At 62.8% G+C, this 27,049-nt stretch overlaps 1 protein-coding gene across 1 annotated transcript in view; it reads right to left on the minus strand.

The window, feature by feature from the left end:
- Positions 1-6,652: 6,652 nt before the first annotated feature.
- The window catches only part of TP73 (tumor protein p73), a 41,464-nt gene continuing 21,067 nt past the window's right edge, over positions 6,653-27,049 (minus strand). Inside the window, exons 3-13 of the mRNA XM_035020259.1 lie at positions 25,727-25,969; positions 12,763-12,949; positions 12,356-12,471; positions 10,887-10,996; positions 10,379-10,521; positions 10,073-10,161; positions 9,362-9,483; positions 8,891-9,039; positions 8,485-8,623; positions 8,172-8,265; positions 6,653-7,112 (exon numbers count right to left, since the gene is read on the minus strand). Of these exons, the coding sequence (XP_034876150.1) occupies positions 6,774-7,112; positions 8,172-8,265; positions 8,485-8,623; positions 8,891-9,039; positions 9,362-9,483; positions 10,073-10,161; positions 10,379-10,521; positions 10,887-10,996; positions 12,356-12,471; positions 12,763-12,949; positions 25,727-25,969 (1,731 nt within the window). The 3' untranslated portion in view covers positions 6,653-6,773. The remainder of the gene's footprint in view (positions 7,113-8,171; positions 8,266-8,484; positions 8,624-8,890; positions 9,040-9,361; positions 9,484-10,072; positions 10,162-10,378; positions 10,522-10,886; positions 10,997-12,355; positions 12,472-12,762; positions 12,950-25,726; positions 25,970-27,049) is intronic.

A 27,049-nucleotide genomic window follows, 5' to 3' on the forward strand; every position in this document is an offset into this window, starting at 1 on the left:
TCACAGCAGTTCAGGCCTGGACCAGAGTGGCAGCATAGTTGGATCTGGGGTGTTCTGAACGTAGAGCCTTCGAGACCTGCTGAGTTCCTCAGGCCCAGCTCCCTAAGTCGCGCAGCTGAGTGGGACCTGAGCTCTTTTCGGGGAGCTGTGTCCGGCCGCCGAGGGTAACACTGTGAGCCGGCAGCATTCGGGGCTCGCCTCCAGAGCCGCCTGGCATGATGGCAGCGGCCTAACTGGTGGTTCAGGTGCAGCCCCGCCAGCCACGGGGGAGCAGGGCTGGTCCCCTCCCAGTGTGTACTGTCATGGGGCTGGCTGCCAGGTTTGCTGTCGGGCTGACGGCTCCTGTCCACCCGTGACTCTCTCTCCCGAAGCCGTAACTACTCTGAAATCTGTTCCTAATGACCATGTTAAGGTTTAATCCCGGCTTAAGGCACATAGACCATTCTGAAAATGTTCAGCTGAATGGTGTGTGATAATAGTCTCCTCTTCATCACCCAAGCACGTTCGTGAGTGTTTAAAATTTGCATGTTTTTGGAAAGCTGCCAAATTGTAGTTTTAGATTATATATGATGCTGTCTTCCTGGTACCTCCCTTCTTGACTTAGGAGAGTTTGCACCCTTATAACTGAAGCATAACGTACGTAGAATAAACACATTCGTGCGTGACCCATACACGGACAAGTGCCTGAGCTCCACACATTTTTGCAAACTGAACAACATGTGTGGCCAGCCCCCGGAATGTACCCTGTCCCCAGGACCCCCTCGGGCCCCCTGCCAGTTCAAACCCAAGGGTAACTGCCCTCAGCTGCGGAAGGAGCCCAGCAGATCGTTACTCCGACAGTCTTACTAGTGTTGGGTACGCGGCATTCTGGCTTCCTCAGAGGCCAGCGGTAAGTTAAATCCAGTGGCCAGTCGTTTGCCTTGAGGGCAAACATTGGGATGCTGTTGAGGTGACCCAGTCAGAAATCCATCTCCCATTGCTCTGATCGGTTCCCTACCCTTTCAGCAATGCCGCATCTTGATTCCTGGGCGTCCAGTAAGGTGCAATGAGGTAGCGCGAGTCCTCCAACTTGTTTCCACGTTGTTTGGGTTATTCTAGATCCTTTGCCTTTCCGTATACGTTCAGAATCTCATCTGCATCTACAGCAAACATCCTGCCGGGACCGTGATGGGAATCACTTTGAGTCTGCGGGTTGGCGTGGGGAGAACCGACACCCTCACGGGAGGGCCACAGCCCATCTGTGCATTTGTTGCCGTCTTCCTTGATTTCCTTCATTATTGTTCTGTACTCGTCAGTGTCTAGATCTTGTGTTTTGTCAGATGTTTTTGGTGCTATTGTAACTGTTACTTTTGTGGAGATTCATAAAGGGAAACCCCACTGAAATGGAGTCCCACACCCTACTGCTCTTGCCCAAGAGTGCACCTTGCACGTGGACGGGAGGAAGGAGGGTCTCCTCGCCCCCTCCCCGGAAGCCCAGCCGGTGAGAGTCTGTCACAGTGCAGACAGTGAGAAGCCCCTACACTCTGAGCTCCCAGTTTGCTTCAGCGGACCTTTCCTTTACCACAGCCCTCCCAGCTCTCTGTTCCTTTATAAAGTGTGCCTCTCCTCTGTTCTCCAGACCCGCCTTGGTTTCCCCATCACCTGCTTGTCCCAGATGGCAGTTCTCTGCTGTTCCCCAAAAACCCATCCTTTGCTGGTAAAATAACTGGCAGTTTTAGTTTTAAGGTTAACGGTTTTTTAATTTTCTATTTCCATTGTTTCATTGCTAGTGTATAAAAATACGATTGATTTTTGCACAAAAAATTGTATTCCATGACCTTGCTAAACTCCCGTGTTCCATTCATTAGCTTTGTTGTCGATTCTCTGTAGAGATGATTTTCTTCTTTTCTTTCTAGCTGGTGTGTTTTTCTTTTTCTTGTCTGATTGTACTGGCAGGGGCCTGTCCTATGATGTGGAATAGGACGGAGAAGAGCCTTGTGTTGTGTCCAGTCTTAGGGTGGGGGCCTTCGTCTTTTACCACGAGTACGGTGCCAGTTCTGAGTCCTGTCAGGTTGGGAAATTTGCTTTCTGTTCCTACTTCGCTGAGAGTTTTTATGATGAGTGGATGTTGAATTTTATCAAATGCATTTTCTGCATCAGTTGAGACGATGAATGATTGATCCTCTAATATGCAGCCAGCCTTGCATTCCTGAGAGAAGCCCACTTGATCGTGCTGTATTACCCTTTTTAATATAGTGTTGAGTTCCATTTGCTAAGTTCCTGTTAAGAATGTTTCTATCTGTGTTTATGAGAGAGGTTTGTCTATAGCTTTTTTATGGTGTCTTTATATGGTTTTGGTATCAGGGTAACGTTTGCCCCACTGAGTAAGCTGGGCATGTTCCCCACCCCCTTGCCCCTCAGTTTCCTGGAAATGATAGAATGGGCACTAATTTCTAAACATAAAAAGCCATTTTGAGATCCCTAGGGTGAGCCGCCACGGACCTATGGCTCTTAAGACATAACGTTTCTATTCAGAAACTGTGGGCTGACCATTACTTATGGGAAAGAAGTTCTGGAAGTACTCCCGGGACTGTTTCCGAAGAACACGGATAGTGCTTCTCCCAGAGTGCCACCTCACCTAGGGACTGATCTCTTGGCCATTCGGAGACAGGAAGGCTTAACTACAAAGGGGGCCACTATGCTTCTCAAGCTGGAGTGTCCTTTGAGATCTGAGATTTTTCTGCAAACATTTCCTAACTCGGCATTTACGTTTTGGTGATCTAAGAATATTAGACCATATTTGGTCATTTGTAGAGGCCACATAGACTCAAGCCACTCCCCGGGGTTCCTGCCCTGGCTCGGCCACTTGGAGCTGCGTGACCCTGCCACGTCATAGGAATGGGAGCTCCTGCTGGGTTCGCAGCACCCCACTCAGAGTCCGTGCCGTCACAAATGGCAGTCTTGTCGCTGTTCCTGACCGCTGGGTGGACCCTCTGCAGCGAGTCATGTGGTGTAATTCCAGTGACCAAACCGTGGTGTCCACCAGCCTTGAGACATAGACTCTGATCGCCCTGACGCTGCACCGCGAGGCCTGTTTTGCTGGGGCAGGGCCCCTGTGTCCTACAGCCCGGAAATCCAGAAAGCCGAGAACTGGAAGAACGGAAGCTCACGTGGCCTCCGGCCTGAGTTGAGCGGCCGTAAGCTCTCTGCTGTCTTCTGTGCTCTAAGTTTTGCAGAGAAACGTGAACGTGTTCGCCTCCAGGCAGCTGGGAGGGTATTCGTGGTCTACCCGTGTCCTGTGTAACCTTTCTGAAGTCGAGACCTCCGGCCCCCCCTTGGATGAGGGTTCCGGAGGCCGAGGCCACAGTAAGGCCTGTGAGGTCAGGCAGCTTTCGCTCTTGTGACCCCAGGCAGCCCTGAGCTCGCGGCTCTGCGGTGCCCACAGCCTCACCCCCCTGAAAACACGGGAGAAGCCCAGTGGGGCTGCTCGAGCCCGGCATGGAGGCTGTAGGTCCCCCTACCTGTTGGGAGCTCCCTGCGCACACACGTTATCTTCCTCGTCTGAGTTACTCAGAGACAGCCTTCAGAACGTGCGCTTTATTATGTTACAAAAACAAAATTTCCCGCCAAAACACAGCTAAAAAAATAACACATTTTCCCAAGGTTACATTACCAAAAAAAGTTAATATCATTGGAATAGATCCATTAATACTGCTTGAAGACGCATCAATTACATTAAAAATGTGGGTGATATATATATGGTTTTTTAACCTTAAAGCGTTAAAGTGCTTTACCCTATGGAAACAGAGAAGTGGCTGTCTGCATCGGAGATGCTGACCTGTCCCTGATCCGTGCATGCTGGGGGCCTGGGCCGCAGAAATGACCGCTCCCTAGCAGCCCAGCCCTGCTGACGAAGCTCTGCACACAGCCAAGCCTGTGGGGGCAGCGAGGGGCGCGGGGCGGGACAGGGCCCCCCCCACCCCCAGCAGCACGCTTTCTGGCCTGAGCTCGGGCCGGCTGGTGTCGGTGTGGACGCGTGATCCATCTCACTCTCCGGGCTGCTTCCCATCCAGAGCATTCCCTCCCGCCTCTTCACCGCTGGAAAACCCCACACCTTCAGGGTTTATTCGTTCTTGATTCTTGAGTTCCGTAGAACCAGAGTTTCAAACCAGGAGTGTTGCTCCTGTCAGTTTGCAGGTTCTCCTAAGCAGGGCCGAGTTTCTACGCAGTTGATTCTCGTGGCTTGTTCTCCCCAAAGGCGCTCACCCTCCAGCACAGTGGGAGCGTGTGCAGCCTGGGGCCCCCACGGGAGGACGACCTCCTCCCTCCCGCCTCGATGTTCGGGGCTCTGCCTGCCCTGCACCAGCCCTTTCCAGGGTACCTGGGGGGGCCCCTGTGGCATTTCCTGCTGGACTCAGGCCCCCAGGAGGGCGCCTCGGAGACAGCCAGGGGCCTGGGCTTGCCCGCATCCAGCCGGGTCTGTGGGAGTTGGGGGATGGGTCCCAGTGCCTGAGGTGGAACAAGGGGGCACCCCTGGGGGTCCCAGCATGTGGCTGCAGGAGCGAGTGCTGGAGTCTAGCCCAGCCTTGAAGCCCAAGAAGCAGGACTTCGCCTATTTGCTCATTGGCAAACCGGCATGAGCAGGGTACTTCTTTCCCCAGCCTCGCTGTGTGTGTGTGTGTGGGGGGGGGTGACATGAGAAAACGGGGGGGCACATGGGCAGCCGCACACGGCCCCCAGTGGCCCTGAGTCTGCGGCCCGTGACTGCGGGCCTCTAGCGCAGCGCGTACCTTGGGGAGACTGCAGATCCCCGTGCACACGGAGCCCCTCTGGGCTGCCCGTTGGAACGAGCTGGTTCTGTTTCCCCGGGTTAGCCCCGGCTGGGGGTCAGAGCCTCCTGGGTGCACGGTGGAGGGGGAGGGATGGCCGCGTCACCCCAGACGCGGCGCTCACAGCATGCTTTCACGTCAGTGTGGACTGAGGACGAGAACAGCACGACCCTCCAGGGTGAAGTCCTGGTCTGGACACGGCCCCGAGGCCAACTGGGGCTCCCTTCCCCTGCTGGCCAGTCTCTGAACCACCATGCAGCGAGGAACACCACTCCCCCTTCCCAGGGCTGACACGGAAGAAGGAAGCCGGCATTTTAGCACCCACTCTTCGTCCAGCGTGGAAAGGGACGGGGCTGGAGTTCTGAACAGCCATCTCTGAACACGCGGCCTGAAGAGTCGTCCTGCCTTCTCCAGAGAGGAAGGCTTCTCCTCGGGGGCCCAGGGCAACGAGAGCAAACCCGAAGGGTGCTGAGGGCTGTGTCTACACCTTCCCCGTGGCCTGGAGGCTTACCTGCCTCAGTGGGGACGTCGGCAGAGGACCCACACATTCCGCAGGCGCGGCGAGGGAGCAGGCTGTGCTTGGGAAGTGCCACACGCCCGCACGCGGGGCGAGTCTCCGCTGTCCCTTCATCCCGCCTGCCTGGAACAAGGTGGTTTGCCTCGTTACCCATTGCCCGCATTTCTCTGTGGCCCTGTGTCCTGCCCCAGACAGTGCGCTCGGTCTGTCAGTGTGCTGCCCTGAGGACTCGTGAGCTTCCTTGCAAATGAAAATGGCCCCACGCCTGCGCCCAGCCCGCTGATGCCTTGGGGAGCCTCATGAAGGCTTGCACCCCTGCCCCCTGCCTCAGTGCCATCCCTAGGAGGCCAGGAGGGCCCTCCCAGCACCGGGCCTTCCTCTGAGCCCCAACGGGTGCACCTTCCTGCCGAATGCTCCCTCTGCCTGGGAAGGGCTCTCCCCACGGCCCTGAGAAAGGTGACCCACTGCCCTGCTCCCAATTTGCCAGTGTCGCCAACGGAGCAGAGCTGTCCCAAGTGGAGAACGTTGCAGCCAAACAGCGGGCGGACCCGCCCTGCCCCTCCACGGCCCCGTCTGGCATCTGGGCGCGAGAAGCTGACCCTCGCCTGGCTTGCCCTCTGCTGGGAAGCCAGCAATGCCGACGGGTTGAACCCTGAAGGGAATGTTAAGAATGAAAGCAAAAAATAAAATAAAGGCTGACCCACCAAGTACAAAGGGTATCATTTTATCAAATATCGACAATTTCCAGTAGTCTAATGAGCATGCTGTCCACGTCTGTGCCGAGAAGGTCACCGAACGGAGGCGGCTGTGGCCAGGGTGTTGGCTGGTGGCAACTGACCAGAAGTGTCCTTGCCTCCCAAGAGGGACCACAGACGCGGCAAACGCACTCCTTCCTAGGCCCTTCCAATTCCAGGGAGGTTCTGGCTTTCCTCTTTGGGCAGGAAGTGGAAGGTAGCTGCAGGGGTTTGAAGTGAGAGGGACAGACTGACCCTCAAGTCCAGCAGACGGACACAGCCTTGAGCAGAGACAGGGTCTGAAGCATCGACCCCCAAATAAACATGTTTTAGATACAATCCCAGGGCCGCTCATTGCCAGGAACCAAAAGACTTCGAGAAATACTTTTTGGCAGTCCATCAGCAGAGGTGACCCTTGTATTCCGAAGGACCTCGCTGGGGAGCAGCAGAGCCCTAAGGAGGATGAGGCCTTGGGGGGCGGGGGGCGCCGGCCCTCGGGGGCACCCCCCGGGCACAGCAATCCCGCCGTCCAGGGTGCTGCAGGGTGGACCTCGCCTTTTCCCCGGGCATAGCCTGCGGGTCCTGCCTCCCTCCGCAGTCTTTGCCAAAAAGCAAGAGGAGACCAAACACGGCTTCCGGGGACTCTGGGCCCCGGCCGCCGCCACTGACCCTGCCCGTGCCCTCCGCGCCGACTCTCCTGCGAACCCCGGCCCCTCAGTGAATCTCGCTCTCCATGAACTCCTCTTTGATGGACTGTTTTCGGGACTTGCAGTCCGGGAGGTCGAAGCCGAAGTCGGCCCACTCGTCAGGCCCCGCGCCCCCGGCCGGAGCCCCGCGGTTGGGGATGGTGATGGTGTGGCGCACGCGGAAATGCACGGCCTCCATGACCCGCTGCCGCTGGAGCTCCCCCGAGCTGCCGATGGAGATGGTCGAGGCGTTGCTGCTGGAGCGGATCAGCTGCTGGGCGCCGTAGTCGTGGCTCTGCTTCAGGTCCTGCAGGCCCCTCCAGATGGTCATCCGGTGCTGGTCCGGGATCTTCAGGGCGCCGAGGTCCTGCACGAGCCGCAGGCGTGCCACCGTCAGGAGGCCCGGCCCCGCGCCCCCCACCCCCGCCGTGGACGGGGCAGGGGCAGCCAGTGCTGCATGCGTGAGACCGTGGCCTTCCGTGACCGGAGCCAAGAACGGGCGCGTGCGTGTAGGGGTGAAGCCATTCCTGGGCTCTGCGGACCGCGCCCCTCCACAGCAGGCCCCGTGGGGGCCGGAGCAGATGGTCGAGCCCCCGCGCCCTCCCCCGCCATGCCAGGCACAGGGCTCGCGTGGGTGAGGGGCACTTACCATGCACTGAACTAGCCTGGCAGGGGCCGGTGGGGACAGGGAGGGGGAGGGCGTCCGTCCCAGTGACTGGCCCCGGCGCCTGCGACGGGCCCGCAGCCCTGGGCGGGAGCCGAGCACCAGGCTGGGGAGCGGGGGCTCGGGAGGCTTCCGGCCGCTGAGCTGGAACCCCCCCGGGATCTGGGGCTGCCCTTGCGTCTCAGGGCTCTCGAGGCTTGCGCTTCCCTTGGCTAACCATGCATTACAGCTCAAGGTAGCCCTAGGCTGCGAGCAAGTGACGTCTGTCACAGTTCAGGAGGGACTCGCTGCTGGTGTCTTGTCTGACCCAGAGATGAGCCATGGCCCTTTGCTTCTAGCCTGGCACGATCTGAACCCAGGACACACAGGACATGTCTTGCCTCCTGTGGGCCTCAGTTTCTTCCCATGTAAGTGGAGAGCTGCACCAGCTCCAAGACCCTTCCGGCCTTGGCAACTCTCTGTGCTTTGGGAACAGCCTGTCCCCCAAATCAAAGGCAGCCGGGCCTCTGGGTCCACGTGAGCAGTCCGCTGCCAGGGGCCCCGGCGGGGGTCCCATCCAGCCACTGCCTGGGCAGCCGACCACACCCACGCCTCGAGAGCTGACTCGATAGGAAGCCAGACGTGAGAGAGGACGTTGGGCTGGGTCTCGGGAAGAAGGGTTTTCCCAGATTTCCCCACTCCGCCTCCCTCGGAGAGAGCAGGAAGCAGAGCCCCGAAAGTGGGCCAGGGCGCTGGGCTCTGGTCTGTGGGCAGGGCGCCTACCTCTATCGTCAGGTTCTGCAGGTGGTAAATGTTCTGTAGGCCCTGGGACGTGAAGTACTCGATGCAGTTTGGACACCCCAGTCCTGTCAGGAAACTGCGGGGAGAAGGCAGGGGTGGAGCGGCTCTCACTTCCAAGCACACGCTCAGCTGTGTGGCCTGGCACCCCTGCCCGCCCGTGGCCACGCCAGGAAGTCCCGTGTTTCGTGCTTTCTCCCGAGCACCTGTTGGGTGCTCACTCCTGACCTCCCCCCGCCGCTATCCATGCTCGGACATGCAGCGGAGTGCCTGAGGACGGGCGGGACAGCCCACGCACCTGACCAGGCTGGGGTCGGCGTGGTAGGGGGGTGGTGGGGTGCAGTGGGACCCCGAGACCATGGACTGGGCGCCGTGGCTGCTGTTCATCTCACCACTGGTCGGCAGGGCGTGGCCGTGGTTGTTGAGAATCCCGGGGCCTAGGAGAGGGCAAGCCGGACTGTCAAGGCCAGCCGGGTCGGGCGTCCCCCACTCTGCACGACCGGGAAGCTAGCACGGTGCAGACCTCCCCACGGTGGGGAGCGGACAGAGGGGACTGTCCGCGGCTGTGCCTCCCGCCCGGGGACAGGAGCTGCCGATGGGAGGCAGTCATCGAGAGCCCCGAGCTGGGCAGCAGGGTCTGCAGCCAGACCTACCCTCTGTGCCTCCCCAGCCCATTCTGCAACCCCCCAACCCGGGCCACTCACCCATAGGCCCCAGGTTGGGCCCGGCCGCAGAGCTGTGCGGGGGCGGCTGGCCCACCAGCTGGTTGACGGAAGGCAGCTTGTTGACGGCCGCATGGGCTTTGTTCATGGGCGAGAGGACCGGCCCGTAGGAGGCAGGCTGCAGGTGGTTCCTGCTCAGACAGCCACAGCTCCTGGTTATTTCCACACAACGCCCCGTGCTGCTGGGGGCCTCCCTCCTCGCCCGCGTTCCCTCCCAGACCTGGGCCAGACAGCCCCTGGCCTGCCCTCCAGCGGGGAGGACAGAGCCAGCTCCCACCGCTGGAATCCGCCAGTGGGGCCGCCTGCTAACCCCCCGCCTTGCAGTCAGTGGACACTCAGGAGGCCCCCGTGGGAGGGGCGGAGCCGTGCACGGAAGGCTCCCGGGAGGAGGGCCGCCGAGCGGGGGCCCTGGGGGCCTGTCCTGGTGGGGGTCCGGCCGGAGGGCGCACTCACGGCCTCTGCAGGAGCTGCTGTTGCTGCCGGTATGTGTCGACCAGCTGCTGCGGGACCAACTCCATCAGCTCCAGGCTCTCCTTGACCTTCATCAGGATCTCAAAGTTCTCTCGGCCCCGCACCTGAGCACAGACAGGGGGACCCTCTGCACGGCGCCTCTGGGGGTCTCGGGGGCCTGCCACCGAGCCCCCTAGCACCCTGTGGCCAGGGAGCCCCCCCGCTTCTCCCCTCTTCCCCTGGAGCAGGTCTGGGGCCCGGTGAGCGCCCACCGTTCCTCCCGCCCCCGGGGCTCTGCACACGCAGGCTGCTGGGGCGGGGGCTCCCGCCAAACACGAGGCTTTGAGGATCAGGGACTCATTCGGGAATCAGGGTTACATAACGGAAGAGCCGTCCTAGCAAAGCTGGTGGGTCATCTGACCCAGGTGACAGCCATATAACCTGGGGTCACAGACTTCAGGATTCCGTGACCCCTGACGCACTGTCCCCTGGAGGGGTCTGCATTCCCCGCCCCGTCTCAGCGGGACTTCTTGCTTGGCAGGAAGCAGCACGCAGAGTCACTTCCCCGCAGTCTGGCTGCCTGGGGGCTGCTTCTCCTGGGTGCCCCCCCGCCACCTGCAGAGCCCAGGGTCTCAGCTCTGAGCACACCAGGGCCACTCCCTGCCTGCCCCCGGCTGCCCCAGCACACAGGCTCTGCAGACAGAGGACACTCACGTGCATGTAGTACACGTCCTCGTCCCCGTGCCGCCTCTTCTTCACGTTGGTGCCCAGGGCAGGGACGGCAGGGGGGCTTTGTTTGAAGGCTGCAAGGGAAGGCAGGCCACACGCAGGTCAGGCCGGCAGGATACCTGCCACCCGGTGTGAGCCGCCCAGAGACCGGTAACCCGTTCAGGAGGGGCTGACCCAGGGCAGGGCCGCGCTGGATGGAGCGGAGCCGGGGCGGCCACGGCTCGTGCCCCGAGGGGTCCAGCCCTGCCTGCCGTCGTGGCCCGCCCCCATGCCCCGGCCCGGGCCGCTCACCACGCTTGCTGGCCGCCCCGTGCTTTGCGGCGCTCTCGCTCAGGGCCTGCTGCTCCCGCTGGTGGTCTTCGTCAGCTTTGCGGTCTCGGCCAGGACAGGCGCAGATGCGGCCCTCAAAGGACCGGCGGCCCAGCACCTGTCCACTGGCGGGGGGCCGGGGGGAGGCACAGCCAGAACCATGAGCCTCGGGGGCCTGCCCCCAGCCCTGCCAGCCCTGCTTACCCTCCCAACCCACCTCGCACAGGGGGGTCTTGATGGGCCAGGGGCTGAAGGCTGAGCTCCCAGCCACTCTGGGACACCAGGTCCCCTGCCGTCCTCCCAAAGCCCAGCCCCTGCTCAGGTAGCCATATGCAGCCCGGGGTGGGGGTGGGAGGGTTGTCACTCCTTAAACTCACCTCCAGGGCTAGCACCATCCCTTACCATGCCCCAGATTCATGCACAGCCCCCAGCAGCAAGGCCCCAAGCCCCCCAGTCCAGCCTCCCCACCCCACACGCCCAGCAGACTCACTCCCGGGTCTCCAGGGTGATGATGATGAGGATGGGCCGCCGGTTCATGCCCCCCACACAGCTGCTGTTGCACATGAAGTTGTACAGGATGGTGGTGAATTCTGTCCCCACCTGCACACAGGAGAGGTGGGGGGACGGCTGTGCTGCCAGCATGCAGGCCCCAAACCACTGAGGTGGGGGCTCCTGGGCTGGGTCCTGACTCTGGGTAGGCATGGGGTGGGGCAGCTCCTGCACTGTGGTCCTCTGCCATTCGTCCAACCACCTGCATGCATCTACCTGCTGTCCACCCATCCATCCACCCATCCATCCATCCATCCATCCATCCATCCACCTCCATCCACCCACCCACCTACTCATCCATCCATCCATCCACCTGCATGCACTCATCCCCCCATCCAAACCATACAGCATCCGCCTGCCCGTCCATCCTTCCATTCATGCAGTACATGGAGTGCCATGCACCATGCTGGCTCTCGGAGGCAGAGTCCTATGGTCTGGTTGCTCCAGCCATCTCCCCTAACACAGATTAGAGGTCAAGCCCTGGAGGCTGGGTGTCAGTGGCGGGCAGGTGCACAGGTTTCTGTGGGCACAAATGTGTGTTCTGCTTGCTGTGGGCTCTCCTGGGCAGAACGGTGCACGGCTCTGGCAGGGACGGACCAGAGCCATCTGAGAGGACCCCCATCTCCAGCTCGGGCCGTTTCCCAGGGAGTCTGTGGACAGCTGAGGCATGAACCCAGGACTTTTGACCCCTGGGCATCCCAGGACCACAAAAATGGGCAGTTGTCATGGTCTCCCTGGGTCAGGAGCTAAAACTCCGTCGCTGGCGTAGGCAAACCCGGCCTTTCACAAAACTGCTGACACATGACAGCCACCAGGGGGCGGGAGAGCCCTGCTTTCCTGGCGGACTCTGGCAGGTGAGCGTAGGCTGGGGAAGGAGGGCCGGCAGGGTGGGGGGCCAGGTACAGGGATGGGGTTTGAGTGCAGTCTGGGGGCCAGAGCCAGATAGAGGAAAGGTGGAGGCTCACTGTGCCCACTCACCCTGGGAAGCATGGCACACAGGGCCCAAGCCGGCGGCACAGCCCCCACCCCCATCCCACCACCAACCCCCCATCCCTGCTCAGCCCCCCACCCCCACTTGACTCCACCCCCAGCTTTTCACTCCAGCTGAGCCCTCGGCAGAACCTTCTGCGGCCTTTGGGTCACAGCAGAGCCTGGCGGGGGTGGGGGGGCTCTCCACCCCGCCCACCTCCCACTCTGGCCCCATCCCTCACCTGCAGACCCTGCGTGCACCCTACCGGCCTCTCTCCCACAGCCGGAGAGGGCCCGAGGGGGTCCCACCTAGACCCGCACACAAGTGGTCGGAGTGGGTGCCGGGGGCTGGGCGGGGGAGGGCGAGGAGCTTGCTACGTGGCAGGAGATGCTGGGGCCAGCGGGGCTGGCTGAGGTGACCTGAGTGCTCCCCCCGCCTACCTGCGGGGGCTCGTAGGGAACCATGACACTCTGCCTGCCCGTGACGGGGTCATCCACATACTGCGAGAGATTGTTGCCCTCCACGCGGATGAGGTGGCTGGCTGGAGCAGACTGTCCTGCCGCGAGGGGACACCGCTTCAGAGGGGCGCCCAGCCGGGGTCGGGCCAGCCCTGTGGCAGCCAGCTGGGGACCACAGGGCCGGCCCCACTGGCCTCCGGGGTGGGGGGACTCAGGCCAGCAGCCCGCGGTCCCGTGGGCACCCGCCCCCGAGGCCCCAGGTGCCGCTGGGACGGAAGGGGGCTGGGGAGGGGAGACACCGAGCCCACGCCGCCGCCCCCTGCCGCCCCCCAGCCAGGAGGCCCTTCCCAGGGTGCACTGGCCGCTGGGCATGGGGCTGGAGGTCTCACCTTCGTTGAAGTCCCGCCCGAGCTCATGGTTGGGGCAGCGCTTCACGACCTCAGTCACGTGCTCCGCCTTCTTGTAGACGGGCATGGCGCGGACGATGGTGCCTGGGGGCGGCGGGGCGGACACCTTGATCTGGATGGGGCAGGTCTTGGCAATTTGGCAGTAGAGCTTCTTCAGCAGTGGGGAGTACTGGTGGGGGTGGGGGGCAGGGTTCAGGCCCAGCCCCGACTCAGCACCCTGGCGCGGCCGCGGCCCCACCCCCCGTCAGGAATCCCGCCCCCAGCTCTCCGGCGACCTGCTCGCCCCTTCGCTGGATGCCTCCAGCCGTCCTTCCAGTGCCCCCTCCGGGCCCCCCCTCATGCACGCAGCAGCACCTGGCCGGTTTGGGTGCAGGGAGAGCAGTTGGGCTGTCTGTCTGGATCTCACTGGCTGCAGAGGTTAGCACGTTACGTCCATCTTATGGGTGAGGACGGTAAAAGCCAGGGAAGCGAGCTGCTGCTGGAGAGCGGGGCTGGGAGCCAGGTCTGCCCTGCCAAGCCCAGCTCTTCCCACCGTCAACCTTCAGCCCCGGGACCCACAGTGGTTGGAAGGAGGGGATTTGCAGCATTGCATCTCAGTTTTTAAAAACCCAGAGTTAGGCTTTTCTGGTATTTTGATGAGAAACGTGTAATTGTGAGATAGGCTGGGTGCCCCTATGCACCGAAGCTTCAGGAAGAAACTCCCTAGAACAGCAAGTCTGAGGGGTTGAGCTCTGCAGCTTGGTATGGGCCACTGGCTTGGGGGGCCCTCTGACCTCAAAGCTCTGGTCCCTGCAGCCTGGGACCCTGTCCCAGGGAGGATCAGCACCCAAGGGACCCCGTCACCCACCTAAGAACCCTGGCCAGCTCTCATGAGTTCAAAGGTGACCCTGATGGTGGCCACAGGGGTGCCCACTGGTTTCAAGTTGACTGACTTCTGGGGACCCATCCGTGCTCTTCATATCTCCTTCCCTGAGGCACAGTGGGCAGTGTTCCTGTCCTCAGACTCACAGGACACTTCCCGTCCCCACCCCATAATCCCTATGCCCCCCACAAAGCCCCAGTGACCTGGAGTTATCCCAGCCACAAAGCCTGGAGGGAGCCCCATCACACCCCACCGCAGTACAGCCAGGGAAACCGTACTGAACCAGGGACACCACTACAGACAGGTGTCCGGCTGGGGTCTGGCCCCCACCACGTGGTGCATCGCAGCAGACCAGGGAGCACAGACTGGGGCTTAGGCTCACAGCGGGAACTGTACCCACCATGGTATAGTCAGGGCGACTGAGGCCGGGTGCCGCAGCGGCCGGCAGAGCCAGAGCTGGTCTCAGCCCACTTTTGCCAAGGAGGCTGGGGGGCCCTGACACCCTCATCCTGCAAAGGTAAAGCCCCCACCGGCCACCAGAGCTCCCTCTCTGGCCATCAAGGGATACCATGGGCCCTCAGGGACTCATACCTTCAGCAACTGCAAGTATACAAAAACCAAGGGGTGGCAAACATAGAGATGGGGCTGACCTGCAGCCCGAGAACGAGGGGTCCCCAGGGCCCTCAAAGCCCTTGGTCCCACAGTATGAGCCATCCCTCCCCTGATGAGCTGGCAGGGGCTCCATCCCGGAAACACTCACCCGTCCCCAGAGTGGAGTCCAAGGAGACTTGGGGGACAAGTGGGCTGGGGTCTCCCTAGTGGTGTCCTCGGACCCTGTTCAACTTTCCCGTGGCGCAGAATTCAGTACGCACCCTTCCCACCCCCATCACAGACAGGAACTGGATGCCCCTGGGGCTCATCCCCTCACAGGTACCCCACTCACTGGGGTCCCCAGAGCCCAGTCCCACCTGCCACCCCATATCTGGGACCTCCACCTCTGGGGGGGGGAAGCAGAGTTCCCAGACCTGTTTAAAATACAGGAAAGAATGATCCCGCACAGCCCTGCGGGTGGGGGTGAGGCACTGCTGGGAAAAGCAGAAAACAGGGCTGCCTAAGGGCGGGCTCGGGGCCACAAGGGGAGTGGGGGGCTCCCTGCTTGTTGTGGGGGTCAGTCCTGCTTCCCAGGGGGTGACCGCTGACTTCTGCTGTCCCCATCAGTATATATGCTCCCACTTCACTCTCCAAAGCAGCAGTGTGGGGCATAAGCTGGGCACCCTGCCCCAAGGACTGTGCCCAGAACAGCCTCAGCCCAGCCCAAAGCAAGCACTAGGTGCCAGCCAGTTCAGCACCCAGCTCTCTGGTCCGCCCACAAGTGAGGCTTCAGGACCGGTCCCTGACCCTCAGACAACGTGCAGGTAGAGTGTCAGGCAGGGAACGGCCTGGCAAGCATCCTGGAGGCACACCGAGAGGCTCAGCACAAGAGCAGTCACGCAGGGGGTCTTCCTGGTGGAGGAGGCCCCCACAGGGAACCATGAGCCTCGGCTGGACTGCAGGGGCCCAAACACAACTAAGGACCCGGTGAAGCCAGCAAGCGTTTGTTGAGTGCCTACTGTCTGCCAGGCCCTAGACTCACTGGAAACTGGGCTGAGAGCCCCTTCAAGCCGCAGAAGAATCTAGACTTACTGGAGGCTCACAGCTAAAAGCCACGCAGCCCTGGTACTGGCCGGCCTCAGCTGGTGACCAGTGGGACCCTGCCCTTCTGCGGCAGCTGGTGCATTCCAGAGGGCATCCCCGTCCCCTGCAGGGTCAGCGGGGACCCCAGGAGGCCCGCAGAGGTGTCCAGTGAGTGAGGTGCCCGGGGGCTGAGAGGTGGCCTGCCTCGTCCCTAAGTGAGAGTGGGGGTGGGCAGACACGCTGAGAAACAGGCCTGGCCTGGGAGGGGCAGGTCATAGTCACGGGTGAGCAGTGGGAGAATGGCCTTTGAGATCTGGCTCTGGTCCTCGGCCCCTGGGAGGCTGTAAACCACTGGACAAACCTCTCCGAGGCTTGGCGGGGAAGGGGCACAGTGACTGACTACACTTAATACCCTTGGACCGTTTTCGCAGCGGACTTGTTAGTGCTGTGGTCATTCCCACGTGAGATGGTTCCTGGCCCCTCGGTGAGCAGTGGAGAGTGCCCCCAGGGGCGTGCAGACCCTGCAATCCCCTCCCCAGAGCGACCAACCAGCGGCTCCCCTCAGTCAATCACCCGACCTCCTGCTCCCTCCGCAGCCCGAGGTGGGGTCTGTAGCCTCCCCCCAGCCTCCGCAAGGGCCAGGCGCCTTGGCTCACCAGCCAGCAGGGATGGAGTAGGACTCCAAGCGCAACCCGGGGCTCGGAGCCCCCCTCTCGAGGTCCTGCAGCCCAGCGGGGCGGGGGCGCCCCAGGGGTGCTCTTGGTGTCAGGAGTCGGGCCGAGGTCCCGGTGCGACGGGGAGAGTGGGGGGAACGGCGGAACCCGCGGCGGCGCGGGCGCGGGCGGCGGGCGGGCGGGGGGCGCCCCGCCCCGGGGAGGAGCCGCGGGGAGCTGTCCGCGGTACCGGCGCAGAGCGGGCTGGGCGGTGAGCGCGGGGCCGCCTAGGGTGGGCGAGGAGAGTGCGCGCGGCTTCCTCCCTCTGTGTCCCTGGCAAGGCCACCACCAGCCTTGGGCCTGGCCCCGCTCCCCACAGGGGTGTCCCCAGCCCAGGTCCACCCCCAGCTGGCTGCTAATGTGGCCTTGGGCACGTGCACCGGCCAGGCCCATCCCTGCAAGGGGTTGAGCCCACAGAAGCCCAACCGTTGGGGCGTTTGGGGCGTTGGGGCGCTCGGGGTTGAGCATCACGCTGAGGGATGCCTGAGGTCTGCCTATACCTGGGGCATCTGGCTGGGCTACACGGGCAGGAGCGGGGGCCTGCGCTGAAGAGGGCACGAGCCCTTACAGCTCCAGCAGCTCCGTCCTTCCTCCCGTAGCTCCTGGGCCCCAGGCCCTGGGCAGGTGGGAAGGAAGACTCCTGGGTCCCATCTATTCTATAGGAAAGGTCACGCGAAGACGCTTCCTTTCCCTCCCTCCCTCTTGCCTCTCCTTCCCTAGAACCGCTAGATGGATGTGTTTCAACAGATTCTGAGCTGATAAAATCTTATTTATCTTCGGCTGTTGACACAGAGCCGCCTGGACTTGCCTGCTCCGGGATGCGTGTATTCCTCCGCGCTGGCAGGAAACGGTTTGTCCAAATGCTGGTGTATGCCCATCCCTGCCCTCCCCCACTCGGACCCTCCCCCTCCCTCCCCCCATCACAGTCTGCGATGGGCTGGGTCTGGCTGGGAGCCCAGGGCCTGGGAGGGCTGGGCGGGGGTGGTGGGTGGCAGGCGCCGCGGCTCTGTGGCTGTTAATTTCCTCGCACCCGCTCCCCAGCAGCTGGGTGCCCGGCACGGGCAGGTTTGGACAGGAGGAGAGTGGAGAGGTGATAATAAGTTGTCTGTCATTTTCCAGGGACGTGTAGCATCTTGCAAACCGCAAATACCGTTAACCAGCTTGGGCGAATCTGTTACAACAGATTCTGGAAGATGGGGCCTGCATTGGGGGGGCACTTTTATTTTTTAAATGATTTTTTTTTATAGCCCACTTTTATCTGCTTCCCGTGCGTGCGTGCAAGCGTGCAGGGCACATTTCTGTCCTCTCTCTGGTCACGGGCCCCTTTGAGGACCTATCCAAGGCCACAGACCCATCTCTCCCTAGAGAAGCTCTGTGGGTTCACAGGGCGACCCCCGAGACCCACAGGGAGCCTAGGCCCACAGCCCCCATTGACAGACCTGCTGGGTCCCTTTCTCCTTCCAGGTAAGGAGGGGCCTCCCGGGGGCGGGTAACACAGCCACACTGCTGCACCCCCTCCTGTGGCCTCTCCCACCCCGCGGAGGGCTGTTGGGAGCATGGGGTGGGCTCTGATACATGTCAGGGAGGCCTGGCAGGACAACAGGGAAGCTACCAGCCTGTAACAATCACCCCAGCCCACTTCGGAGCACCCAGGGTCAGGAAGCAGTGAGGGTCCGGGCACAAGGAAACCCACAGCCAACACCCCACCTTGGCCTCGGGCCTGCTGGTCGGAGGCTCCGGGGAGCTCAGCCGCAGCCAGTGCCTGCAGACTGATGAAGAAGCTGCTGTGATCCCCCACGTGCTCCTGGCTGGGGGAGGGGACAGATGCATCCGCTGACAGACTGGACAGCGGGGGCTCCCCTCACTGGGAGCCCAGAGAAGGATAAACTGGAGGCAGAAACAGGCTTTGCAGGTGTCCAGTGACCCTGACCACTGTCCAGGGGTGTTCCCAGAAGCTGCTACCTGGAGAGGTGGACCTGGGGCTGGCGGGGACACTCCTCAGGAGCCAGGCAGCCTGCCCCACCACATCCTAGAGCCAGGTCTCAAACAAGAGGGTGGGGGCCCTGGGACTGTCGGGATCTGGAAGTGCCCTAGGAGAAGGAGAGCGTCCCCCTCTCAGCTGCACCCCCAGGCCACAGGGCCCTGGGCCTGCTCAGTCCCTTGTCACACACATGGCAGCAGGCCAGCAGGGACAGCCCCCCATGGCTTCTGTCCTGGGCTAAGATCGGGGGTGGGCAGCCGTGTGCGTGGAGCTGACCCAGGAGAGAGGCGGATGGACACCAGGTCTGCCGTGCAGAGGGAAAGAAGGCCCAGGGGGGCCGGTGGGTCAGGAGGGGAGGCCCACAGCAGCAGCCTGGGCAGTGGGCAATGCAGTGGGCCCAGAGGGGAGGGGAGGGCCCCGGGGGGTCTGGGGACACGGGGAGAGCTGCAGGAGAGACCGGGAGACAGTGAGCCCCGAGATGGGGTGTAGTGGCCCTGTTTCTCCACAGGGCCCCCAGGGCCACCCTCGAGGCCACCCCTCACACTGACACCTCCTCTGCACCGGGTCCACACACACATGGTCTCCACCCTCAAGGTCATGCACTGTCACCAGAGCGCCGCTTCCAAGAGCTGCCAGCTCAGCAGGGGTGGAGCACCACTGGGACCCCTAAGCTCCCTTTGTCACCACCAGGCTTGACCCGGGTCCAGGAAGACTCAAAGAGGCATACAGGGGGATAAAGCAAGGACATGGGTGCCAGATGTGACATGCCTCGGGTCAGGGGCAAGGGGACCAATGGGTGGGGCAGTGTGGGAAACTCTGGGCCTCCATCCGGTCCTTATTCTGTAACCCAGGCCTGCCATCCGGCCTCCCCTGGACCTCGAGGAGGGAACCTTGGGGATGGAGTGGGTAAGGAGGATATGCCTCTGGGGACACAGCTGGGTTTGCAGAGAGCGCGGGCACTCCCACCAGGAGGCACCCTCCTGCTCCAAGGGCACAAATCTCCCCTGCATCTGAAGCACCAAGATCCGCCTCGGCCAGGTCCAAACACCAGTTCCTCTGCCCATGAACTTTGTTTCCAACTTTGCCCGCTGGAGAGCCCATGCCTGTCTGTCCTGGCTTCCTGGAGAAGGCAGACACCACTGGTTGGCCTGTGGGGAACACGCTCTGGCAAGGCCCCAGCAAGCAGGGCTGAGAGCCAGCCCACATCGCTGCACGGCATGGGGACAGAGCAGGGAGGCTGGCCAACCGCAGGGCTCTGCTCGCCGCAGAGCGTCCCCTCGATTGCCAGGAGAAAGAGCCCCCTATGGCCCTCACCCCCACCTGACTTGTGGCCTTTTGAGCAGGCTTGGCCTTGTCCATGCAGTGATCATAAAGGTCAGCCCACCTGGGCGGGGTGCTGGGGTCAGCAGCATCTTCTGCTCAAAGGATAGTCCTAGATCCTCCGCCTGTGGGCACACCGTTCCAGACACCACGGCTGGTCTGGTGAGCGCAGGCACGATGGGCTAGCTCCTTCCCCCAGTCCCCTGAAGCTTCCAGATGGCCTGAGGCTGGTGCTGGCCCAGGTGCAGCTGGCTTGGGAAGGGGGGGAAGCTGGCCAGGCTGTGGCCATAGTGGGGGCAGGTGCTCAGGATGGGCCTGAGAGCCGTGTCAGCCAGGAGTCCAGAGCACGGGCTCTCCTGCCTCTGATCTTTCTGCCCTGGAACCTACAGGTACGTCTCCGGTTCCGGACCTCAGTTAACATGTGCCCTCCGGCCAGGGAGCGGTGCACTTAGTTTCTTCAACTCTAAATAAACTCCACTCTCAGCCAGCAGCAGAGGAACCCACTGCATCTCTAGTGAGCTCCGGGACACCCTGGACACGTGGCGGCGGGGGCAGTGGGGGAGTGGGTATCATTTTCTAGCTCTTAAGGCAACCGTTGGCTGGAATCAGAAGTTTTCACTGGAACTTGTAAATATCCAGCGAAGTACGTGGGGCAAGGAGAGTTTTGGCTCCTAAACATCTGATCCCCCTGCAGAGGGCAGTGGCTCCTGGTGCCCACGTGGCCTCATTTCATCCCCCCCATGAGGAATGGGGAGAGGGTGCCGCACCCTGGGGCACATGGCCACGGTGGAGGAGGCAGGTCTGCGATCCTCGGGAGACCCTGGGCTTTAGGCCACTGCGGGGCCCCCCAACAACCTCTGATTGTCCACTTCACTGAAGCCGGAGTGCTAGTCAGTTTTTCAAGGGGGCTCTCCTGCCCTAACAGGAGCATCACAGCCCTGCGGCCCGCCGGGGGGGGGGCTTACACACACTGCCCCTCCCCCTCCCCCTCAAGGGAGCTGCTCCTCTTTCCAGTTCTGACACCCTAGAATTTCTGCCCCTCCTCTTCCTGGGGCTGCCTGGACAAAGCCCAGGTGCCGCCAGTGGGCTTCACCTGGAGGCCAGGGGCTGTGGCCATGGGAATTCTGAGACCTGGGGCCTGTGAACTTGAGCTTGGCTTCCAAGTTTGGGATCTGAGAAAATCCTGACACAGATTTCCCCCACAACTGACGACGGAAAAGTTCCACTGGCTGGTCAGCGGAGACCCTCACCCAGAGCCGCACAGGGCTGCAGGTGCAGGATGCCCAGGAGACGCTTCCCCCCATAAAGGGGCTACTGACCCCGGGTGGGGGGCCAGGCCGGGGAGATGCGCAGGGGGAGGCGGGGAGGGGCCGGTCCTGGGTCGCTCCCGACTCCAGGCCCCAGTCCCTCCTTCTTGCTCTGCTGGTCAGCCGGGAGTGTTCTAACCATAAAGCGCTCTTGAGGGATGGTCATTTGTCAATCCATAGCGGCAGCGAAGGCAGGCGGCCGACTCTCCCCTGTGGTGGGAGTTGTCACTCACTCATTGGCAAACAGGAATCCAGACTCCTGGGGCCCCGGGAGCTCCGGGCCTCCGAGGGTCAGCCTCTCTTCCCAGTGGCTCCCTGGGGTCCCAGGGCATCCCGGAGTGCCCCTACACTCACGGGGATGCATAGATGGCCTCCCCCCACCGGCTGCTTGACGAAAGCCAGGGCTCAGGACGCCCGCGCCTCCTGCCTTTCCTGAGCCTTGGTGTCCCTCACCATCATGGCTGCTGGGAGAGCGGCCCCTCCCGCGCACAGGTGGGGGGTGGGGGTGACGGCCTGGCTCCACCACAGTCAGCACCGCCAGACAGACTTTCTAGAATCTATGGAGCCATACCCATTTTGGGAACGAGTCCCAGAAAATAGGATTCTTCATAAAACACTGATTGCATCCAACCCCATGGACTCCTACCCCCCCCCCCAGGGGGCTCTCCTTCGCGTCCCCTACAAGAGCCCAGGTGGGGGAAGGTGGAGGCCGCCCCGGGTGCACCCCTCAGCCCCTGGGACTCAGGGAGTGGGGCCTCCAAGGCCAACTTCTGTGACCTGGGGCTCCAGCTGCAGAGGTCGGAGAGAGAAGAGGTGATGCCCAGCTCAGGCCAGCCTGCAGTAAGCGGGTCCGCCTCGGGAGCTCCCCACAATGCAAGCAATCACCGCTATTTCCCCGGCTTACTCCTCGTTTCGTCTCCACAAGAAACACTGTTAGAGCTCTTCCCTGGCCTTAAATACGCGTAATTGCTTCGGGTGCCAGTAAAAGGTATTAATTCCACTTATGCATTCCATAAACTTTTAGGATAACGCAATTGATACCGTGATCGTGTTGGGACACCTCCACTATTATTTTCCTGCTTGCAAACCTCCGAGGGGCTGGAAAGTTTTCTCCCGAATCCATTAGTGTTGACTCAGCCACATTCTACCAGGAACCCCGCGTAGAGTCTTTGTGCCTCCCCGCCTGCCTTCCACAGGACCCTTCCCGGCCAGGAGGGTGGCGCTCACCCTGTGTGCGCTGGCTCGCCCCCAGGATGGACGGACTGGCACTCGCCCATGGTCATATGTGGGGCAGTTGGAGGTCACTCAGGGGGTTGTGTCCAGGCTGGCGGGCTGTGTGGGCTGTGTGGGGCCCCCCCTGGGACTCGCTGAGCCCTCACGCCCGTGTACTCCCTCACTGGCCTGCCTCACACTGCTCGGATGGGCCAGGGCTCCAGCCATACCAAGCCTCTTGGCTGACCTCAGAGCCCCCTCCCAAGCCTACCAAACCCCAAGGACAGTCCCCTCCCCTGGCAAGGCCCAGCCTAGGAGCTGGAGGAGATAGAGCTGGGCTGGACAGCATCCAGATGTCCCTCTCATTGGGCTGCTCCTTGGGACTCCTGGGACTGGCCGGCCGTGTCATTGCCAATCCCTGGGCCGGGGGGGCCCAAGACGGGCCTGGTCGTCAGGGCCCAGAGGCCAGGCTGGAGTGTGCTGGGCTTGGGAACAGGGACAAAGGCATGAACACTGCCATCCCTGGCCGGGCTCCACCGCCCACCAGGCCAAAGAGCATCAGTGCCCAGGGGAGCCAGCCCCCACCCGCAGCCCTAACCTCCCAGCGTGTGTCACCCCCTGACGCCCCCAGAACCCCAAAGCCCCTGACACAGGACAAGCCCCGGCCAGGTGACTCAAGAGCAGCCACGCGTGGGGCGCTCCCCAGGCTCCAGGCCCTGCTCACAGTGGTCCCAGGACCCAGGGCACTTGTCCCCACTGACCCCTCAGGCCACAGCCCACTTTCAGACCACAGCAGATCTGGGACCTGGGCCCTACCAGCCACACTCCCACCCCGTCCGGTCCCTGGTCCCCGGTTTAGAATCTTGGAGGCTGAACACACCCCACCCCGCTGCTCGGTTACGCCCGTCCACCCGTCCTGGCCTCCCGTGGGGGAGGGGGCGTTGTCACCCTGGGCAGCGGCCAGAGGCCTGCACACGTGCACACGTGTGTGTGTGCATGAAGCATGCACACCTGTGCACGCATGTGAGGTGCCGTGTGTGTGTGCGTCCGTGTGTGCGCACACGCCTGTGAGCGCAGGGCTGCCCTCGGTGCCCAAGGAGCGCGCATGTGAGATCTGGGGGCAGAGGGACCGCCTGGGGCGGGGGCACTCGCCGGGGGGCTCGCCAGGCAGAGGCCAAAGACCCCATTAACAGCTGTGATCCCGTGGGGACTGGTGAGGCCTTTTTCCCGAACGAGGAGAGGAGTGAAGGCAACAGTCAGTTTGGAATTGTACTTGAGAAAAATATGAATTATCTATCAGTTACCAGCCGGCCGGCATGGCAGGGGCCACGCATGGCGTGGTGCGGAGGCCCAGACAGCACGCCCGGGAAGCAAGTCTGGGCAGCGCTCGCACAGCCGGACCCCCAGAGCTGTGAGCAGGCGGGCTGCCCGCAGTCCCCACCCTGCACCGTGAGCCCGCCCGCCCCCTCCCCGGGCAGGGAAAGGAGCCTGCGGGGGGTCTGCTCCCAGAGAGCCAAGGTGCCAAAAATCTCATTATCAATGTCTGTCCCACCTGCACCCCCTGCACTGATGGGGGCTGGGGAGGGGAACCGGGTGGGCCAGCAGCACCCCCCCCCCAGCACAGCTGCGAGAGAGCAGAGGGCCCAGGCAGGGGGGTGGGGTGAGGGGTGGACAGAGCCGCTGAGCACAGGTGAGCCTTCCCCTGCCCGTCCCCCCACCCCTGCCCTGTATGGCTGGCCAGGACGGACCACTCCATGGGGCCACGTGGGGCCGGACAACTGTGACCCACCATGGGCCCTCTAGACCTGATGCTGCACCTCTGACAGGAAAGGTGGAAGCAACTGGGGGGCGGTTGGCAGAGGCCCCAGGCGGGTGTGCGGGGACAGTCAGCAGAGGGGCAGCTCCTGTCTCTCCCTGAGGACCAGCTCAGACCATCTAAGCCACTCCAAGTCCCCCAAGACACTGCAGAGACCCCACCAGCATCCTCAAACAGCAGAGAGAAAGAGAGCCAGGACCCCCCCACCAAGGCTTGTCAAGATTCCTAGGGGTCCGGCAGCTCAGGCCTTGGTGACAGTATTGGTGCGGGAGGGGTTGGGACCCTCGCCCGAGAGGCCAGAGAAAGGGCTTAGGGAACAGTATGAACATGGGAGAGGGGAGGGTGTGAGCCTCCTGTCGCCAGAGGTGTGCAAGGGTGGGATGTCTCAGGCGCCTCCTGACCTGGCTCACAGTCACACAGCCAAACCTCAAATTTGGGGTCAGGGGACCAGACCCCACAGGAAATAAGAGACTCCTCCAGCAGGGACAGCTGCTGCGCAACGACCTCACCCAGGAGGACCAGCTCTAGGGCACCCCATCCCCAGCCCTGCTGCTAAGGAAATACTGATGTGATGCACCGCTCCTACGCATAGACAACATCTCCTCTAAGGAACAACAAGGAACACTGCAGGAAAGCTTCACAAGTGAGGACGAGGTACCAGCTCAGGGCAGCCAGCAATGGGTCAGCGGCTGGGGCCCACAGCCAGAGCGAGAACCAGAGACAGCCGCAGGGGCGCCGTGCCTTGGATCCCAGACCCGGACTGGCCGCTGCAGAGAGCCAGACCCGTCTCCCTGTGGATCCACACCCCCTCCGGCCCCCCAGGAGTGTGGGAAAACCACAACCTGGCCAGGGGGCAGTGGGGACCGTGAGACCCCATTATTAAAGCGGCAGAGCCTCGGGGTCACCTGCTTGGTGCTCGGCCACCCTGCGTGGACTTCTCTGTTTCCAGGGGCTGGGGGAGACCACGGAACTGCTGTTCGCTGGAGGGGGTGACGCTGCCTCACGGCCAGGACCTGCTAGGCGTCCCCAGGGCAGGTGCCAGGCAAGGCTCACTGCCCTCTTCTTGCGTGCGGGCAGGAGACCTGGAGTGCCCCTGGGGCTGCCTTTCCCGCAATGCCCTGCGTGCCCTACCCTCAGAGGGGAGCCTGTGGTCTGTCCCAGGGTCGCAGCGCCCCTGCAGAGCCCCTGCCCCTGCGGGCATGTCCGGCAGCCCTGTCCTCTCCCAGCTGCACTGTGGTTAGGAAGCTAGAGCCCCCAAACCCGGAAGCCCGGCCGCGGGGTCCGGGCGAGCACTTACTGCCTGCGTCACTCTGAGCGAGCTGCTTCCCCTCCCCTCCGCAGCCTGTGGCCTGGGCTGTAAAATGGGACGGTCACAGATTCTACCTTGGGGGTCGCTGGGCCATCTCAAGAGTCAGCGTAAACTCAGAGCACCCCGCGGAGGCCACGGTGCACGGCCGCCATCCAAGTCGGTGAAATCCCCACCAGGGGCCAGAGTGCTGCGGAGGGCGGGTGCAGGGGGCGAGGCGAGACCTGAGTCCGCAGCGCTGTGGACCCCCCACCCCTGACTTCCCAGTCTCTCACCCATGCTCGTAGATGACGGCGCAGAGTCAGGGCAGGCAAAGCCCCAGCCCGCCAACCGCCAGACTCCAGACCTCCCTGCCGATGGCACTACCTGGAGGAGGCAGCCCAGCGAGCCGAGCATCCCACTCACCCAGGACAGGATTCAAGCCCCACCTCGGGGCAGGGACGCCGGTGGTCTGCCTCCACCCCGTGGGCCCGTGGACCTTGCTGCGGAGCCTTGTCTGCCCCTCTGGGGCCCCACGGAGGCCGGCGGCTCTGGCCGCACGTCCGAGGGGTGGGCACGCCCAGACTGCCCAGCCCCAGACCCGCCTCCTGCCCGATGCTCCTCCCGCGGCGGTGGGTCAGGCGGGAACCCCGCGCGGACACCTGGCCGGCCCTCCCTCCCTCGCTGCCCAGACGGCCGGCGGGGGCGGGGGGCGGTGACCGCCCCTTCCCACCCCACACCCCACAGATGCCCCTGGGAGCGGGGGCGCAACTCACCGTCCAGGTGGCGGACTTGGCCGTGCTGGACTGCTGGAAGGTGACGTCGAAGTGGTGGGGGCCGGGGTAGTCGGTGTTGGAGGGGATGGCCGGTGCCGGCGACATGGTGTCGAAGGTGGAGCTGGGCTGCGCGTAGGGCGAGTGGGTGGGCACGCTGGTGGCGTGCTCTGGGGTGTAGGGGCTGGCCGAGGCCGCGCGGCTGCTCATCTGGTCCATGGTGCTGCTCAGCAGATTGAACTGGGACTAGCGTGGGAAGGGGGAGGGAGGGGGACACACAGTCAGGCTGGAGAGTGGAAGCGCGAGGCCAGAGGTGTCCTGTTACAGGAGCCTTAAAGGGCCAGCAGCTCAGTCATCCCAAATATTTCCCGCCCCCCCCCACCCAACAGGTCACTGCTTGTGTTGGGATAAACTGACATATTCACCTCACCCTCCCCTCTCCATCAGCCTCCCCGTGCCAGGGTTTCCGGGGTTCCATGGAGCGCACCTGGAGGGGAGCTGCTGGTGGAGGGGCAGGCTCCCTGCCCCTGGACCTCCTGGCAGGCTCGCAGGAGGGGCTCGGGCTCTGGAGCAGGGTCCCCGTCCCCAGTCCCCCGGCACAGCCCGAAGTAGGGAGATTCCAGGCCCAGGGAGCCAGACAGGGGCAGGGGGTGGCCCCAGTGTGGGGGGCCCACGGTCCCCTCCTGCTGTCATGCACAGCCTCTGCCCTAACCCGGCCCTAGGAGCCCAGCCCCTCCCCCCGGGGCCACATGCTGAAGGAACAGGGACTCCGAGCTGCACAGTGTGGGTGCATCCCCAGGCCCTGTTGGGGTCAGCCCCTGCCTGGAGCTTAAGGAGGCCCCAGCAAAGGAGGGAGGAGACAGACCAGATCCCTCCTGGAGGGCAGGCCGGGAAGACCCCTTTCCCATGAGACTTATTTTAATCTTCTCTTTGGGTCTGAAGCAGACACTGCTATTATCCCATTTTACAGATGAGGACACTGAGGCATGTAAGGGACTGACTTGCCTGGGGTGAGGCGGTGGTTCTGACAAAGTGGGGGCACCAGCCACCCTCAAGGCAGTCACCCTGAGAGCCCTGGGGACAGGAGGGGACAGTGAACCGGGGACAGAGGGCCCAGGGTCCCCAAGGGGGGCAGAGGCAGACCAGCAGCCAGAGGCTGCTGCCCTGCACCCCCTCAGCAGACTGCCTCCTCCAAACTGCAAAGCACAGGAGTGCATCCCTCAGGCTGGGAGGTGACCGGCTGCTCAGCCCTGGGTCATCTTCTCCGTCAGGAGGCTGGTGCTCCTCACCCACGGCCCCCCCCAGCTCAGGACCCCCCTGGAAGGC

Source organism: Mirounga leonina, unplaced genomic scaffold (genome assembly GCF_011800145.1).
Source record: "Mirounga leonina isolate KUSES-001 unplaced genomic scaffold, KU_Mleo_1.0 Mir_173, whole genome shotgun sequence".
In the NCBI taxonomy this organism is placed as follows: domain Eukaryota; kingdom Metazoa; phylum Chordata; class Mammalia; order Carnivora; family Phocidae; genus Mirounga; species Mirounga leonina.